This window comes from Crotalus tigris, unplaced genomic scaffold, assembly GCF_016545835.1.
Source record: "Crotalus tigris isolate CLP2741 ecotype Arizona unplaced genomic scaffold, ASM1654583v1 scf7180000018838.1047803, whole genome shotgun sequence".
In the NCBI taxonomy this organism is placed as follows: Eukaryota; Metazoa; Chordata; class Lepidosauria; order Squamata; family Viperidae; genus Crotalus; species Crotalus tigris.
In genome coordinates this window covers 375,758-394,218 of record NW_024097227.1, presented here as the reverse complement: position 1 = coordinate 394,218, position 18,461 = coordinate 375,758, and the positions used below count along the sequence as shown (strand labels likewise).

The 18,461-nt window shown below is 37.5% G+C and overlaps 1 protein-coding gene across 1 annotated transcript; it reads left to right on the top strand.

Moving 5' to 3' along the window:
* The first annotated feature begins 209 nt into the window (after positions 1–209).
* Positions 210–17,825, top strand: AMPD1 (adenosine monophosphate deaminase 1). The gene is made up of 15 exons (XM_039356929.1): positions 210–335; positions 5,763–5,937; positions 7,314–7,479; positions 8,524–8,689; positions 9,257–9,476; positions 10,264–10,393; positions 11,004–11,198; positions 11,325–11,456; positions 11,552–11,715; positions 15,105–15,231; positions 15,518–15,681; positions 16,178–16,298; positions 16,660–16,833; positions 16,944–17,054; positions 17,491–17,825. The coding sequence occupies exons 1-15, from the start codon at positions 314–316 to the stop codon at positions 17,647–17,649; spliced, it is 2,226 nt and encodes a 741-aa protein (XP_039212863.1). The 5' UTR covers positions 210–313; the 3' UTR covers positions 17,650–17,825.
* The last annotated feature ends 636 nt before the right edge of the window (positions 17,826–18,461 follow it).

Below are 18,461 nucleotides of genomic sequence, written 5' to 3'. Positions count from 1 at the left end.
GAAAAGACAAGTGCCCATTGATGCCAGCTACAGCTCTACATAGAATTCTGCCCATAGTATTTAATTTGCGATGGTTTCAAAGTATGTTTCAATTAACCCCCAAAATGTCTGCGGTATCATTGGCTGGAGCTAAAAGTCTGACTGCAGCTTTAAATAGTCTGTTGCTTACTTGTCATTCCTTTTACAGAAGAGGAGTTGGGTTACTAGAGCACAGATAAGTAATAAAATGAACGTTGGCTGGCTGTGAATCTTCACTGTTCCACTTGCCTATTCCAAAGTCAGTTCCTGAAAACTTTACTGAGGTGGTACGAAAATGCCACAGGTGAAAGTTCCAGGTATGTCTATACCCAGCAGGTTGGTAGATAGACTTAATCTCAGTATAGCTTAGATTGCTATAGCTATTAGCTATTTCTTTTGTACTGTACTGGGGTAAAAAGAACTTGAATGAGTAATTGATAAGTCTGTTAATTAATGACCCAAATGAGTCATTTGATAGAACAGAAATCAAGTAGTTGTTATACCAAAGCTATGAAAATAAATGGAAGCGGTTGTAAACTCAGTTCAGCAAAACCCACTCCACTCCCATCCCTGAGCAGAAACTGGTTAGGTAGTGGGTAAGATGGTAAGCTGAAGGCAAATTAAATGTGCCAACTGATGCCAACTAGAATTACAGGAGTTTATTCAGAAATTTATTATGAATCTGGAACTAACGCAGCTAGGAAGCTAAGAAAAAGAGGGGCAAGGGAAACAGAGAGAGATAATAAAGATACCTTTATTTGCTATAACTGATTTGTTTGAGGTGATTACTGAAATTTTTAACATTCTCTCAAAAGAATTAATAGACATTGCAAATTTACTAACTTGCTACAGAGTATGTAGTTTATACAGTAGAAATACATGTGAACTGTGCACATTTCTATTTTTACTAAGAAAATATTCATATCCAGTTCATTACTTTTCTCTGCACAACACTTATCTTTGAACGTAGGAGATTCAGCTCATGTAAGAGCTTTGGATTGATGTCTTAGGGTCTGTGCAATTAATACTTATGAATATGTAAAGATTAAGGCCAAAGCTTTTTATATATATTGGAAGAATATGTGGAAAGTGCTGTTGGTGATGTGACTCTCAGATTTATACTTGCTCATACTGAGTCTTTGAGAAACATTTACATTTCTCGTGTGGAGTCCATGATGTTCCCCAATGCTTTGTAAATGCAGGATCCAATCTGGGTTGGTCATCAAAACCAAAGGTTTAGTCTTCCTACCTTTTGGATTCATGCTGGAGCCCATCCTCAGGGAATTTCCCTCTCACCAGAATGTGTTGGTTGGGGTCTAGCATTGAGTCTGCAAGCTTGGAAGACTAAACCATTGGTCCTGATGACCAACCCAGGTTGGATCCTACAACACTATCCTGGGACACGTTTATTTGCCTTCATTCCCTTTGTTAATATTCTTTCTTCCTGTTGAACAGTTCATAAAAAATGATGTGCAAAAAGCTTAAGCCACAGCTTTTCAGACATTTGTCTATTGAAAACTACAGTTGTACACGTGAGAATGAAACATCTCTCAAATGTTCCATCCTGCAACTTAGTGAAGAAACATGAATATTGCCAAGAAGTCAATATCTGAAATATAGTAGTCCTTGACATATAACCACAATTAGGATTGGAACTTCCATTGATAACCAGTGATGTTTTTAAGTGAATCAAACCCAATTTTACAACCTTTTTGCCATGGTTGTTAAATGAATCACTCCTTTATTAAGCAAACCCAGCTTCCCCCATTGACTTTGCTTGTAAGAAGCTGGCAGAGAAGGTCACAAATGGCTCCAGGATGCTGCAATGATCATAAATACATGCCGAAAGTATGAGGATTGGTCATACATCACTTTTTTCAGTTGCATCATTGGCACAATCTAACCTGTTAAGAAAAGTGTTTGGATACCTGGCTACTGCTAGGTATAGAGCTGCATATGAGTCACTCTGTTCAACATCTCTGTATGCAAGAATCTGGTGCTGCTAGGAAAAAGAGGGCTTCTCTGTTTTTGTAGAATGTGGCAAAAACAAAATAGGGTTATCAGATGTCCAGACAAAGGAGGATCTCTTTTTGTCTTCATGTTTTCTGTCTGGCAGGCAAAAGCTTAAAATAATTGTTGTTTGGCTTTTTTATTGTTTTGTTTGTTTGTTTGTGGGTTTTAGGACATTTTTCACAACAGTAGTCATTCAAACTTTTGTGGATTGTGACCTTGTAAATTCTCTACTTCTTTCTTTTTCTCATCTGCTAATAGTATCAACAGCTTTCATTTACATTATTTATTTCCTGATTCCAGCTATTACCTTCAGTTCAGACTCTTTAAATCTACGATCATGCAGTCTGATGATTCATCATATGTTTCTGTTGTAAAATTTGAAACTGCATTGTGGGCAATTCTACATTATTGCGATCATGTTATTGAAAATAGATTGGTAGGAAAAAATGCTATTGAAAAATCAGTTGTTTGATGCTGGAAAAAATAATTTCATATACATGGTACTTTTTTGGCAATTTTTTTGCTGTAATTTTTTACATGGATGGCAAGGAAACTAAAAAGTTAGTGAGTCTTCCCCCATACCAACACATTTGTCCTCTTTTACAACTGTCCATATAATCAGCTGGTAACTCTACACAGAATGCCCCCAAGCAGGAGGTAAAAATCCAGAACAGGACTGTCCATCTTACCATCTTATATTCTGTGTCCTCAAGTAGAGAGGGCTTCATTCTTTCTAGCTCATTCCCAATATACAGTGTCACTAGCGTTGCACACAGCTGTCACTAACCTTATCTCCAGCATATCTCTTTAATCATCATGACATTTTATGCTTATCTTGTTTATTCCATCTGCCCATCTCTTGCCAAAGCATCATCACATCCTTGCTTCTTCCAATTCCTATCGACAGATCAGATACTCATCTGATTATTACTTCACCTCTACTGTAAAAATGGCAATATTAGTCGTAGTTTATTGTTGTGCAATACATTTGTAATCGCTTGTATGTGTTGTGAATGCAGATCACAGGCTACAATACTGTACATGTCCCATTGCATGACATATGGCTTTGTAAATGTATACAGTTCAGGAACTCCAGCACTTCCCTGTGCTGGTAGAATTTGGCAGAAACCCAAGGAGAGAGGCCTGTAAAAACAATTGTTGTCCCCCCCCCCTTCCCCATTTCATCAACCTCTGATGAATGGATTGCAGTTTTAAAAAAACTGGAGAAATCCAGGTAAGTGGAACAGAACAATTGTTCAGGGAATGTCTATTTTCATAGTCATAGGAAAAATGTACAATCAGGAATTTGCATTAAGTACTTTATTTCAGTTTGATGTGATGTGCTATGCTAAAACTATTTTTTTTATGTATTTGTGCAAGATATGGAATGGAGTTATTTAGTGTCAGCCTTCAATCAGATCTCGGGCTATACTTATGAAGATACACTTTTCCTTTAGAACATACAGGGAGTCCTCAACTTATGACACAATTGGGTCCACAATCTCAGTATTTAAGTGAAAATACACAATCACTTAGCTCAATGACTGCAATCAATGATTCCTGGCTCACCCAATTGCAATTGTTAAGTGGAGCATGGGGCTGCCTCAGGGCTCACTGGCACATGAAAACATGCTGCAGACCAGAATGCATCAGCCTGTTCCCCACCTGTCACAAATGGGAGCTCTCAGCTAGCTCCAGGGTCTACCAGCATGCACAAAGTTGCTGCGGGCCTGGACATTTTCAGTGTGCTTCCTACCCAGCCACCCAGTTAGCCCTTTAGGAGGCTCCATTTTAAGATTGCAAGAAATACACCATTTGCAGAACAGCCTCTGTAGAAGATGGTCATACCTTGGCTGGGCATGCCTATCAGAAACTGCAGAAAAACAGAAAAGGAAATTGTATGCTGCTGGATTCTGGAACTGGCTAAGGACTCCTGCTCTTGGCCAAAGATGTCTGGGGCTATGGCTGCTTTGTGCATGTGGTAGGTCCTGGAATCATCTGCGGGCTCTCATGCATGGATAGGTGGGGAAATAAGCTGAAGACTTTCAGCTTTAGACATGCCAATAGCCTCTGGAGCTAGCTGAGGGCTCCTGGATGTGACTGGGTGGCTGGGAGGGGACTTTTCCTCTGTCCCCTCAGCTTGCCACTTTTTCTTCTGGGAAAGCTGGCAGTAAAGATTGTGAATGGTAATCACATGATTGTGGGGTGCTTGACAACTGGACGCAGGGCTTTTTTTTGTCATAGAACGCCCAGAACGGAGTTCCGGCACCTTTTTTGGATGGAACCTTGTAGGGTAGGCAAGGCGGGTTGTATGATGTGTGTGAGTTCTGGCACCTTTTTTTTTTTTTTAACAAAAAAGCACTGACTGAATGTAAGTATGAATAGGCTGCCAAGGACATAAAATGCAGTCATATGACCATGAGGTCATGGTGGTATGAACTGGAAGTGCTTTATGGGCAATTAAACACCTTTTTTGAGGGTATCATAACTACAAATGGCCATTTAATAATAAGTTCAAAATTGAAGACTACCTGTATAGTAATTTGTTCCTTACCATGTTGGCTGGGGACTTCTGAGAATTGAATTCATATATCTTAAATATATATTATATTTTCTTTTAGATGTTTCTTTTTTGACTAATTTGCCAACTGACATAAGTGGTTCCAGATTAGAAACCGGGAGACATGCTGAGCCATGAAAGCCAGCTGGGTGATTTTGGGCCAGTCACCCTCTCTCAGCCCAACTCACCTCACAGGGTTGTTGTTGTGGGAAAAATAGAAGGAGGAAGGTGTGTTGTATATCTTTGTCATCTTGAGTTATTTGTAAAAATAATAAAGGTGGAATATAAATAAATTAATAAATAAATAATGCAGAAAATTCTATAATTTATCTTCTGTGCTGAATATTTGCATTTTAACCTTAAAGTTAAAAAAAGAAAAAGGGAAGAGTTACAGTATGTTTTGTTTTTTTAAAATAAGATTGATTTTATTTATCTCCTCTAAGAGTGGTTTATTTCCCCAAAAGGACACCAGTCATCATGAATCTACCCTACACAGCCAGCAGATGGCACTGTTGGAATTATTTCAATTTATGCATTTTGATCTTTTAATTCCTTCTTTAGTTTTTAGTTCTTAATCACTCTCTGTTTCCTTTCTCTCCATCTGCTCCCATATCACTCCATCTCATCAACTATAATCAATAAAAGAGAAATGCAACTTTTTTTTGTATGCTTTATGTACAGGTAAACTCCACTTAACAACTGCTGTATTTAGTGACTGTTCAAACCTACTAGGATATATTAACAGAATCTTGTAAGTCTGAAAATATCTCTCTCCCTCCTTGTCTTTACTTCGGAGGAACTAAGAAATGCTTTCCATACCCCCATTTCTTTAGTGTGAGGGCCAAGCAACATGGACTCTGTAATACTAGCAACATGGGCTTTGTAGTAGGTATGGGCTGAGTTGTCTTTTCTCTGACTGTTGTCCTGGCTAGGACTTTCCCTATTCCTGCCTGTCAAAAGTATTCCACAGATTATTACAGCATTCTTTTACTGTGTTCTCCTTATAGCCAATACATTTTTTTCCAGATGGGTCAGTACTTCCATACTTTTTCTTAGTACTATAACTTGAAAGGTTGATCTCTTCTCAGAATATACACAAAATAAATATCCACCTTTCTGTTGGATCTGGTAGATTAAGATGACTTACTGATTTATTGCCTTTTCTCCACAGAAACAGACGATGACGTGCGCTCCTTTGCAGAGATGGTCTTTGCCTCAGAGGTGAAGGATGAAGGAGAACGGCATGAACTGTCTCCTTTTGATGTGGCAGATGTCTGTCCCATCTCACATCATGAAATGCAAGAGCACATGATCAAACAGGAGAACACAAGTGCTTCTGATAAACGGTGAGAATTGGGCAGATGTCCTGAAAGTTTGGATAAGTAACATTGTAAGAGTAAGGTCTCTGTTATGGTGCCGGTGCCAGTGCCAGCCTACAGCCACCTTTCTTCATACCTATCATGCTTTCAGGCCCACCTAATTATTTAAAGAGAGAAGCTGACACGAAACTATAGCAACTTTATATTTAATTCCATATAAAACCCATGTGCATTTTTACAAAAAAAAAAAAAGAGAGAGAGAGAGGCAGAGCTCTGTTTGAAAGGGTGGACATCTAACTAAGAAAAGGAACAAAGGAAAACAGAGATATATTAGGGAGTATCCTGCCAAGAATGACTAGAGTGGGATGCTAAGCAAAATGGCAAATAACAATTCATCTATCTCTTCATGGTAGCCCTTTTATAATAGGGAAATTCAGCAATATATGCTCACCATTCCAAATATTTCACCAGTCCAGAAAGATTGGAAATCACCTGTCATAAGATGTGGCTGAAGAAGGAATTATGTGGGATTTATGTTACCCATGTTACTAAACACCTGCTATAGATACACTTACATAATCTGATAGGCAAAGTGGATTCCTGCTTGGAAAAGACTTTCAAGACTAGGAGGGTTTACAAGTATGGGACACTATATAGCTGTCACTAAGGCAAATGTGACAGAGCAGCCTTCGGATCAAAATGTGTAGTCTAATATACTAAATAGAGGATATTCAGTGTGGCTGACTTTGAAAAGTAAAGGCTTTCAAAATCTAAGATGGTTAAGTTAGTATGGATATGGGATGGAAACTGTATTTGTTACTCTTACTGAGGATTTCTGAAGGGATTTGGAAAGAAGGAACATGATCATTTTCAACTGGTTGGGCCATTCAGTACCCTTCAGTACTTTAAATCACAGTAACTTTATGAACTGCCTGTGTGAGTTAGAAGAAGGAGACAGCATTCTTTAGTGTTTCTGTTCCTTCTTGATTGATTGAGGGAGAAGTCAAGTGCTTGGAACTCTATTAACGGGTGCCCCAGAGCTTGGCCCTCTCTCTCATCTGAATTTGCTAGAGAGATTCAGGGTGAGGTATTATCAATATGTTTAGATAGTCATTTATATATCTCCACTACATTCTCTGGAACAGTCTGCCTTCAGAGGTATATGAATGAATGAATGAATGAATACATAGGAAGAATGACTGAAGATGCAAACAAAATCCAAATGTCCTAGATCCATTTAAAGGCATTTGCATACAGATCAATTCATATTCCTCCACTCCTAACAATTAAACATACTTTAAATGTACAGAACAATGAATTATATATATGGAAAATATATGATCAACTGAACTAAACTGCTGCCAAAATATGAAAAGAGTTTGAGCTTGTGTTCCATTCTCCAGGAAGAAGAGGCTTTTGCGGCTGAAAACCATTGCGTTGGTTGTTCCTATTGCTGGACAGTGTTCAACAAAACTGTCCACTTTAGATGAGGTCATCTCTACTACTGCTATGTATGAAGATGTACCCAAATTTCAGCGTGTGCAGATCACAGGGGATTATGCTGCAGGGGTCAGTAGCTAAAGATCCTCAGATCCTGTCTGAACCTTCTTTTGTCATTTCTTTCCATCGTTCAGATAGTTCATATGTGACAGTACCATTAGTGACCTTTCAACTATAATTATATAAAATCTAATTTCCACTTGGTAACATTTCACTGTACTATCTTATACAGCAAGCAGAGGATCATTATACTGTCTAACAAGAATTACAAACAAACAAAAGAAAAGCAAAGTGTTATAGTCCCCTATTGCAAAGTAGATATTGCAAATAAGAAATCTTGCTTATTAGTGATTACAAAGCATGTAGGGGAAAATGCATATTTTCAAATATGAATCCCAAAGAATATAATCCAGAAATGGAATGGGAAAGAAAAGATGGTAAGGTTTTTTTTATGATAAATTCTACCTACATTAATTAGCAGCACCAACTGTATTATGAATGACATAATTTGAATCCAAGACAAATATGTGATAAAAGAGATTTAGTGAATCAAAAGAAATAAAAATGAAAAATCATACAGATACTTAGAAGTGCTTGTTTTGGAATCTTATCACATCTTTTGATTTCCTTTAATTGCTGTCTCAGATGGTGGATCATTGCAGAAGATAGCTACTGCTATAATATTTATTTACAAGACCTTTTGCCCACTTTTCATTATTAATATAATAATCTCAAAGCAAGGCTACAAGATTAAAAGCAAAGCAATTCACCTCCTTAAAACCTTTGTTGGATTCTCTCCTTCTCTTCAATACCTCATATTTTCTATGCTCCATCCATTGGGAGCATAGAATTTGGCAGAGAGCTTATCCCTATTAAGATTTGCAAGGACTTACAAGTTGCTAAGCAATGGGGGACACACACAATCTCTCTCCATGATAAGACTTACCAAGTATTGAGTTTGGATTTACCCCATCCTTATTGTTATTACTACAAGAGCACAGTGCATATATATCCCATAGTAGACTTCTGTAGTTTTCAGCCATTCTTGTGTTTTACACTCTTATGATCATGAACTATCTGGAACTAGGAATATTAACATGTGTTAAACTGTAGGTATCTGTGGAGGACTTTGAATTAGTCTGCCAGGGTCTGTATCATGCCCTATGCATCCGAGAGAAGAATATGCTGAAATCTTTCCAGCGATTCCCTAATACTCCTTCCCAGTTCTTACGCACCATTGAAGATGAAGTATGGAAGTCCAGTGAAGAGATGTGGCCAGGTAACTTATGAATAAATGTCTTATTGGCAAGCTTTGCTGGGAGTACATGGAAATATAAGTATAGAAAAACTCAAGCCCCAAAACCAGCTGCAACACTCAGCAAACTTATTCCAACCTCATTTGTTTACCAGTGTATCTGTGGGGAATGAAAAAGGGGAGGGAATGAAGACTATGTGGTGGAACAAATACACAAAAATCAAAATATGTGTTTCATATGGTAGATTTTTTTTCTTGTGGTAAGATATTTAATAGGAACAAACTGTGAGCATGTGATATAGTAGTTCTGCAAGAAACAATAAAGAGAAAAGCAGGAGCAAGGTAGGGAGAAGTCTTTTGTTCAGATAATGTAAGGTCAAAAGAAAGAATCTCAGCAAAAGTTCTTACTTTTGGCAACCAAGGAAAACATCATGGGGGGAGGGGGGAGGAATCTTTTTCCTAATATCAAGTTATTTTCTAATGATTCCACAGATTTGTAGAATTTATTTGCATGTCTAGGATGGCATAAGTCCTGTACCTTTCCTGTACATTTCCTTATCTTCACTTGAGTATTTCTTTGCTTGATTTTAGTGTTCACTTCACCAGTGAAGAATAGTGCAGATATATGGCAATCTGACAATCTTCCTGAGAATCTGAACTACCATACAGAAATGAAAGGAGGGGTGGTATATGTCTATGCTGACAAAGAAGCCGCTGCCAGGGGTGAGCCCATGGACCTGTCCTACCCCAACCTGGAGGTCTTTATTGATGACATGAACTTCCTGCTTGCTCTTATAGCAAAGGGGCCTGTGTAAGTGTCTTAAAGCAGGAACTGGTGAATTTTAGGTGGAGAAAAGCAGCTCTTAACCTTCTTGGGGTACTGAGTATTATAAAGTAGATGGAGCCATAGTGCATATCAGAGAGAGGAGAGAGTCTGAGTAGGTTTTAAAGTGTTTTCAACAGAAATTTGCTTGATTTCCTTGTGTTTCCCATTTCCCATTTGAAAAGATCAGGAAACTGTGCTGTTAATTTTCATGATCAGGGGGCTCTGAAAGCTCCGACAAAAATGGTCTTCCCTAGAAATGCTTACTTATGGTATGGATCATTGACATAGAGTCTAGGAAAGTTAAGTGCATAAGTGCAAAATCTCTCAAAAGTGATTTTCTGCAATTAAAAGAAGTAATGGTAAACCAACCACCACCAATTCCCTATACCAGTGTTTAGTGTTTCTCAACCTCGGCAGTTTTAAGACTTGTAACCATCAGTTCCGAGAATTCCACAGTCACTGTCCTATATTGACACACGAGATCTAGAGTTGAATGCAGCAGCTGCATTATAGAAGTTTCTTTTCTGTAGACACAGGAAGCAAGAGTCAAGTTGTCCTACTTGGTAGCAAGTGTGAGTCTGCTATCTCTGTTCAATTTTGAATGTGAGCTTCATTAAGCTGTCATTTATTAAGCTTACAATGGTGGGGACCATCATGCCTGACAGATGGTGGTGATACTGGCAAATGCTTTCTTACTCTTTCATTTATCTTTTTCCCTAACTTTCTGGGACACTTATGGGCAAATATGTGGTCTTTTTTGCGACTATTGCAGTAAAACCTATTCCCACCGAAGACTTCGATTCCTATCCTCCAAGTTCAATGTACATGAGATGTTGAATGAGATGGAAGAATTGAAGGAGCTGAAGAACAATCCCCATCGGGACTTCTATAATTGTCGGAAGGTAAGGGATTTGGCTACACGTTATCTTCTTATCAGAAAGCATAATGTCAAATAAAGAAGTTGGAGAGATTCTCACAATAACTTTCATACTGTTACAGTCTCACCTAAATATACCAATTACTAGAAATTATTTCAGATATATTTCAGACATTCTTGCATGATTTTTGGAAATATATATGTGTGAACAAATGAGCAATCCATCAAAGAATAGTGTTGCTTATTTCTGCTTGCAAAAACACGGATGAAAAACTCTGCTCCCTGAGAGTCGTTTTTTCCTGCCTCTTTTTTTTTTCATTTCTTTCAAAATCTTCTGATTTTCCAAAATAAGGAAGGTAGGATGTGCTAAACTAAGTGCCAAATTATTTCATTTGTTTCACATATTTTATTTTTTAGACATTGGTTTTCTAAGTGTGATTTTGATGCACAGAACTGAAAGGCTCCCTTATTATGGTTTACTAAGAATTCTGGGGATTGTAGTTTTTATAATTGGGTTGCCCCAGAGAAGAGTAGATTGATCTACTCCAATATCACTTTTATGATGAGTTCTGGGGGAAAGATTCCCAACAGTAACCACCACCTTCTTTCCAAATGACCTTTAGCTTCTCTAATAGGTAGATACACATATCCATGCTGCAGCTTGCATGAATCAAAAGCATCTATTACGATTTATTAAGAAGTCATACCGGACAGATGCTGAAAGAGTGGTATACAAATACAAGGATGAAACACTGACGCTGAGACAGCTCTTTGAGAAGCTCAGTCTTCACCCCTCTGATCTGACTGTGGATTCACTTGATGTGCATGCAGTAAGTTCTGTCTATTTCTATTACTTGAGTAAGGATAAGTCATACAAATGGTAAAATCCTGCATCACTCTTAATATTAAACCAGCATTTATGGGTTTGTGTACTTGACTATTCTTTTATGCTGCAGGGCCGCCAGACTTTCCAACGCTTTGATAAGTTCAATGCCAAGTATAACCCAGTAGGGGCCAGTGAATTGCGTGATCTCTACCTAAAGACTGAAAATGCCATCAATGGCGAGTATTTTGCTACCATCATTAAGGTTAGATAGTATGATATATATTTTTGGAGTCTGAATTTGAGCATGAGGAAATCTACTGGAAGCAGATAATTTATTTGTTAATTCTGATTTATCAGGAAGTTGGCTCTGATTTAGAGGATGCCAAATACCAATATGCAGAACCACGACTTTCCATCTATGGATGCTCACCAGAAGAATGGCCCAAATTAGCTAAATGGTTCACCCAACATCGTGTATATTCGCCCAATATGAGATGGATGATCCAGGTACCCAGACTTTAGTAAGTACAAGAGGGTGAGATTAGCATTTGCAAAAGATATATTAAAACTTGAGCCCAAGAAGTGGACTTTTGTTAGTTTTGATTCTAGCTAAGTTTTTTTTTTTTTTTTTATTAAAAGTTTTATAAATTTTACAAAAAAGAAAAAAAAATACAAAACAAGAGACAACATATACAAAAAAATAAAACTAAACAATACATATATAAAAAAAAAACCCCACCCCTCCCAAACCCCCCCCTCCCTTCCCCCCCCCTGAGCTTCCCAGAGCAGAATATAGGCTTAAAAAGTAAAAATAAAAATTAAATTAAAAACTTTATATTTATATATATAAAAAGATTATCTATAATATATATAAAAATAAAACTTATGAAAAAACTATATAATATTTTTGTATACCCAATCTAAATTGTATAAATTTTATCCATTTATCCCAAACAGCAAGAAACTTCTCTTGCGTTTGTTGCTTTAAGAAAGCCGAGATCTTTGCCATTTCCGCCAGATAAGCTACTTTAAGAAACCATTCCTGCAATGTAGGCAAGGATTCCTTCTTCCAATATTGTCCTACTAACAGCCTAGCGGCTGTAATCAAATTTAACATCAATACAACCTCCTTTGTATCACAATCTGTAACAATACCTAACAAAAATAATTGCGGAGTAAATTTTACCCTCCTTCTAAAAATTCTCTGGATATTCCACCATACTTTGATCCAAAATGCTTTTATCTCTCTGCATGACCACCAAATATGATAATAGGAAGCCTCCTTATAACCACATCTCCAACATTTGGGTTGCACGTCAGGGTACATATAAGACATTTTTTGTGGATCAAGGTGCCATCTATAAAACATTTTATAAAAATTCTCCCTTAAATTCTGTGCTTGTGTAAATTTGACATTTCTCACCCAAATTTTTTCCCAGGTGTCCAATGAAACTGGCTCACCAAAATTCTGATTCTAGCTAAGTTTTAATAGTTGCAAGTCATTACTGAGTTCCTGATTTGAATTGTAAAGCAATTCCAAAGCAGCTTAGAAGAATCCGAAAATAAAGTTAAAATGCAACACACACATGGACACACACATTGTATATAGACACACACATGCATACACATATATAACAGTAGATAAGAATTTGCTATACTCTGTTGTGGATCAACAGTGCTTCCAAATTAGGCTTTTACTGTGCAGTTGCCCATATTCATTTATTTTACATAGAGTATAGATGTCGCTATCCTCTATTTGTAACCCATTTTCCCACATACCTCCATCTTTGTTTCCTATCATATACATTAAAATCTATTAACGAGGCACCCATTGCACATCTTTACTATGTCTTTGATTAATAGCACTAGGAGTATCAGTCAGGAAATGCTGTAAGAAACAGGGTAAGAATATATAGATGAAGGGCAGCTAGTTTTCACTCAAGAACCATAGGAATGTAAGATACAAAAACAGGACAGGCCAGAACTTGTAATATAATGGGAAATTTTAAGATAATAACTTGCTCCATCAAAGACTGGTTTTCGACTAACTTTTATGATCTAGCCTCCTCTAATATATTATCTGATAAAGCCACGTGAATTCTTTTTTTTTATTTTTAACCAACAAGACAAAACAAAACAAAGCAAAACATAACACACATACACACAATATATATACTATTCCTTTTTTTTACAGCAATTGCGTAACGGTAATCTATTATTTACATTTCCCCCCTTATTCTTCTTTAGAATATTTGTCCTTTAGAATATTTGTTATTTCTTATTTACATTTTTCTTCCTTCATGTTCTACTTCTTACTAAGAATAATTCATATTATTATTATTATACATTATTATACACATATTTTCGCCATGTGAATTCTTAAATGGCCAATTCCATGGCAAAAGACTCATATTTCTCTTCTCTTTTTCTACCAGCAAATTTCCTTAAGCCATCACTGAAATGTAATGGAACATGAAGTAACTGATTCCTCAATCAAATAAGGACTATGTCAGACTTCTTAGCTGGCTCGAACTTGGCTGAAGGTTCTCACAAACTTCAGGCAGTGCAGCTAACGTCACCTAGAACTGAAACCACCAACTAGTTGATTGCCTTCTGATTGTTAAGATAGTTCCTCCTGTCTGATTTCTCCTGGGCTTAGTTCTGTCTTTTCTGCTCACCTTTTCTGTGGCCTTAATGAAAACCCTTCTTTATGTTCTTGCTAGATGGTATAAGAAATGAAGCTGGTGAGGCAACATTCCCAGGCTGGATAGAACTGTTATATATCAGGACATTTTCATGGCCTTTAGTAGGTCAGTCAAGTTATCTGTTGTCTTAGAAGAGCAGGAGGAAAAAAATTAAATTTAAACTTTGGCACATTTATATAAGGTTTTTGGTTTCCATTTATACCACAGGGAAATATGTGTATGTATGGCTTCATTCTTGTTTGAAATAACAAGACTAATCAAGAAGGATCAGATCTAAAAGACTTATACCAAGTAAATCAATTTCTGAATAAGGGCTTCAATGTCTGGAGAGCAAAGATTTACTGCTCAGCCTTGTGTGAAATCTGACAGCTGATCACTGGTTATTGTCATTCTCAGGATGCCTAAGAAACTCTAGCTCCTAATGTATTTCTCATAACCAAGGGAAACTAAGCTGGAATATCCTGACTGTAACTCCAAGGCTGTAGCCATGGTATAGCCTAGACTCTAATTCATTCTTTTTTTAGTTTTCTAAGGCTATTACCAATATCTTTTAATAGTCACCTACGTAAGAGACGTAAAAGAGGCTAGGACTTGCAAGCAATATTTTTATGTTGCAACCTTCATGTTGTGGGAAACTCTCCATCTTCAAAATAGATGGCAATTGTGATGACGATTATGACAACAATGGAGAAAAAGGATTACATTTAGAGGTTGCTTAACTTCAGAATGACTCTGGCAGTTTTACAGTTTTAAAAAAGAAAGAAAATAGAGAGAGAATCTGAAGTGTTCAGACAACCATATCCCATAATCTAAACTCCCTCCAAAAACTAAACCTAAATCCCCATAACCCAACTCTCACAACCTTCACCACTGTCACACCAATCCATTCTGGGGAACCATTAAGAAATGAATGGTCACTGTTATACAGTGCTTACCATTTTTATATTGCTTGTGTTTATTACTTGTTTTTATGTTTTTATTGTAAATTGCTGAGTATAATTTATGTTGAATCTGGTGGTATCTAAACGCAATCTGTAATAAAAACAATGACTTTTGGAGAAGCTTGTGGGGATAGGGACACAGCCAAGACTTTTGTGAGGCAGCAGGTTTTACATCCTCACTGTAAGCTGTCTTTCAGCCCATTCACTTCTGCTGTGCAATAGGAACTGAGCTGAACTGATTCTCTTTCCTATCTCTTCCCTCAGTGATGTCTTTAGGGCAAAGAACTTTCTACCGCACTTTGGGAAGATGCTGGAGAACATTTTCCTGCCTGTGTTTCAAGCAACAATCAATCCTCAGGACAATAAGGAACTGAGTGTTTTCCTTCGTTATGTGAGTACTTCCTGCTATGGAAAGCCCAGGATGAAAAATGTGGTCCTAATTCCATTGTTGGAAACCGAGCATGCTCTTTAAAACTGCATGCCAGAGACCAGGGATAGTGCTATATCAAAACTATGGCTCTAAGGCAGCATATCCTTAACTAGAGCAAGTTAACAACTCGTCAAATTGGGGGTCTTGACCCTAAGAATAACAAGAAATAAGATATTACACCACTGTGAGATTTTAGCATCATGGATGAAGATGGCCATCTTGTACAATGTTTTCTTATTATTTGCAGGTTACTGGTTTTGATAGTGTAGATGATGAGTCCAAACATAGTGGGCACATGTTTTCTACCAAGAGTCCCAAGCCTGAGGAGTGGAACCATGAAAAGAATCCATCCTATACATATTATTTGTATTATATGTATGCCAACATCCTTGTACTGAATCATCTTCGACGGTGAGTTCTGGCTTAAGCTTGCAAAGGATTATGCTTTGATACACAAATTCCCTTTACTAACTCTTTAATAAAGCAATATTCTTAAGTTTGATGATTTTGATAACCATCCACTAACCTTGTTAAGTATATTATTGCCTAATGTATTTCAAGAACATATTTGCATCAAATCTCTTCATCAAATCTAGCTTTTAAGAGTCTTCATTTCAAATTCACTACAAAAGAAAGAATAAATAAATTTGGATAAGGTCAAGACTGTTCAATTACCCCTGAAATTTAGATGTCCAATTGCATTCTGCTCTCCTCTCAATATACCCTTGAAATAGAAGGGAAATCAGTGTGTGTGTGTGTGTGTGTGTGTGTGTGTGTGTGTGTACGCACATATGTATGAAAGTATCCAATAAAGTCTTAGTTAGCTGGATCCCTCTGTGGACAAATCCTTCTATCCTAATAAACCCAAGATGTACAGTATACATAAAGGCTGCCTTATTATTTCCAGGAAGCGTGGTATGAACACCTTCCTGTTCCGTCCTCACTGTGGAGAAGCTGGTTCTCTTACCCACCTACTGGCTGCCTTCATGACTGCAGATAATATTTCTCATGGCTTGAACCTGATGAAGGTGAGTTGCAGCATTCAAAAGAACATAATGCACCTTTTTAGATACTTATATATGATTTTCCTGCATAGTAGTAATACACCAAAAGCTCATTGCATCTTCACTTTGAAAACATGGTCCAGCTGGCTTCCTTAAATCCTTAGATTTTTTTTCCTAGCATTCAGATCCCATCATAGATTTCTAAGACGGAATATAACTGAAATGATTGGAATTCAGCAAGTAATGAATAACATAAGAAACAATATTATTCAACTTTTTTTTTTTGAACAAACCTGAAGTCTACTATCCTCTCAGGCAAAAAATTAGAGATCTTGTTTCATGACTGTACTAACTCAATTCTACTGTCTTTCACCCCCCCCACCAGAGTCCTGTGCTGCAGTATCTCTACTTCTTAGCCCAAATCCCAATTGCCATGTCCCCACTCAGCAACAACAGTCTCTTCTTAGAGTATGCCAAAAACCCACTCCTTGATTTCCATCAGAAGGGACTCATGGTATCTCTCTCCACTGATGATCCCATGCAATTCCACTACACCAAGGTAGGAAGCCAGTTCCTTTCCGTGGATATTTATAAAAAAAGATGGGAAGCAGGCAAGAAAGATGGCTGCATATTTGGTATTTGTCCTTTAAGCACTTTTTTATTCCTCAGGAGCCTCTCATGGAAGAATATGCAATTGCTGCTCAAGTCTTCAAGCTGAGCACCTGTGATATGTGTGAGATTGCACGCAACAGTGTCCTGCAGTGTGGCCTGTCTCATGAGGTATGATGCTTTCCTTTTCTTCCATTCAATTGTGTCTGATTCTTGGACACTGCCTGGGCAAGTCCTGCTGTTTTCTTGGCAAGGATTTTCAGAAGTGGTTTGATATTGCTTCCTTCCTAGGGCTGAGAGAAAGTGACTGGCCTAAGGTCATTTAGCTGGTTTGGAGACTAGGACAGGACTAGAACAGATGGTCTCCCGGTTTCTAGGCAGATACCTTAACCACTACACCAAACTGACTTTCCATGAGGCTTACTAGAAAATCTCAAAGGAATATATAAGGTTGCTGTATACCTGAGGATATGACAAGGTTGACCAAAGGGAGAAAAAAAAAGATACATAGAAGGAAGAGAAGCAAAAAGAAGCTCCTTTTTAAATTGGAGGAATTAGGGAAAAAGTGATTAGAATGCATGTGTGACTCATTGCATCCCTTTGACAGGAAAAGCTCCATATTTTGGGCAAGAACTATCATGAAGATGGGCCGCAGGGTAATAACATCTCCAGGACCAACGTGGCGCAGATCCGCATGGCCTACCGCTATGAAACATTGTGCTATGAGCTTGATCTTATGGCTGAGGGGATGAAATCACCTGACTAGGTTGGAGCATCTTGTATATCAACTGTTGGAACCATGGAGCTGGCTGGAGCCAGAAAAATAGCATTGCCATTTAGCATTTCCTCCCCTCAGTTATGGGGAGGAAAGGTAGCCTGACCATATAGTTTCAGCTTACATTATATTTTCAAAAGAGAAAAGAAATACAGCATGTTTCCTAAGCTTTTTGTACTTTGTACTTCTTCGTTCTACAAACATCAGTTTTTTTCTAGCATCCTGGATGAAAAATCCTATTACAACTGAGTTCAAACATTTTGTTAAACCATTATACTAAAGTATTGATTGATTTAATTTTACTTAGTGCCAAATAACTCTGGGCAGCTCACAAGACAATAAACAGAATAAAAATAATATAACAAGAACAATAACATACTGTATATAACAAAAAAGTACACTAGAAAAGAGGGGGGGGGAAAGATGGAGAATCTGGCAGATGAAACAGAACACATACAGAACTTTAATATCCAGCAAGGGGCTCCAAATCACCAAGGCTTGGGAAAACAGCCAGATTTTAAGGCCTCCAAAACACCATCAAGGTATCCCATGCTTTTCTTTTAAATGGATCACTATTGTGTTTTTGGAAGATTGTGAGCACCATGAAAGTCAGAGAGTATCTGATGGTACATTGTGCTCATGACCCTACCAGACTGAATGCAAGAGAGTCCCAAATTGAACTAAAATTTTATTTCAATCACTAAAATCTCAAGGTCACTAATCCCACAAATAATAGAGCAAACAGGGATACATCTTGCAAAAAGTGACAATCCTTCAAGATTTGGTGCAATAATGTCAACAAG

Bases quoted from the DNA above. Each gene is read 5' to 3' on its own strand.
- AMPD1 (XM_039356929.1), top strand. From the start codon at position 314: ATGCCACAGGTGAAAGTTCCAG. The intron at 15,232-15,517 runs GTGAGTACTTCC...TATTATTTGCAG, and splicing joins TGAGTGTTTTCCTTCGTTAT to GTTACTGGTTTTGATAGTGT. The intron at 16,299-16,659 runs GTGAGTTGCAGC...CCCCCCCACCAG, and splicing joins ATGGCTTGAACCTGATGAAG to AGTCCTGTGCTGCAGTATCT.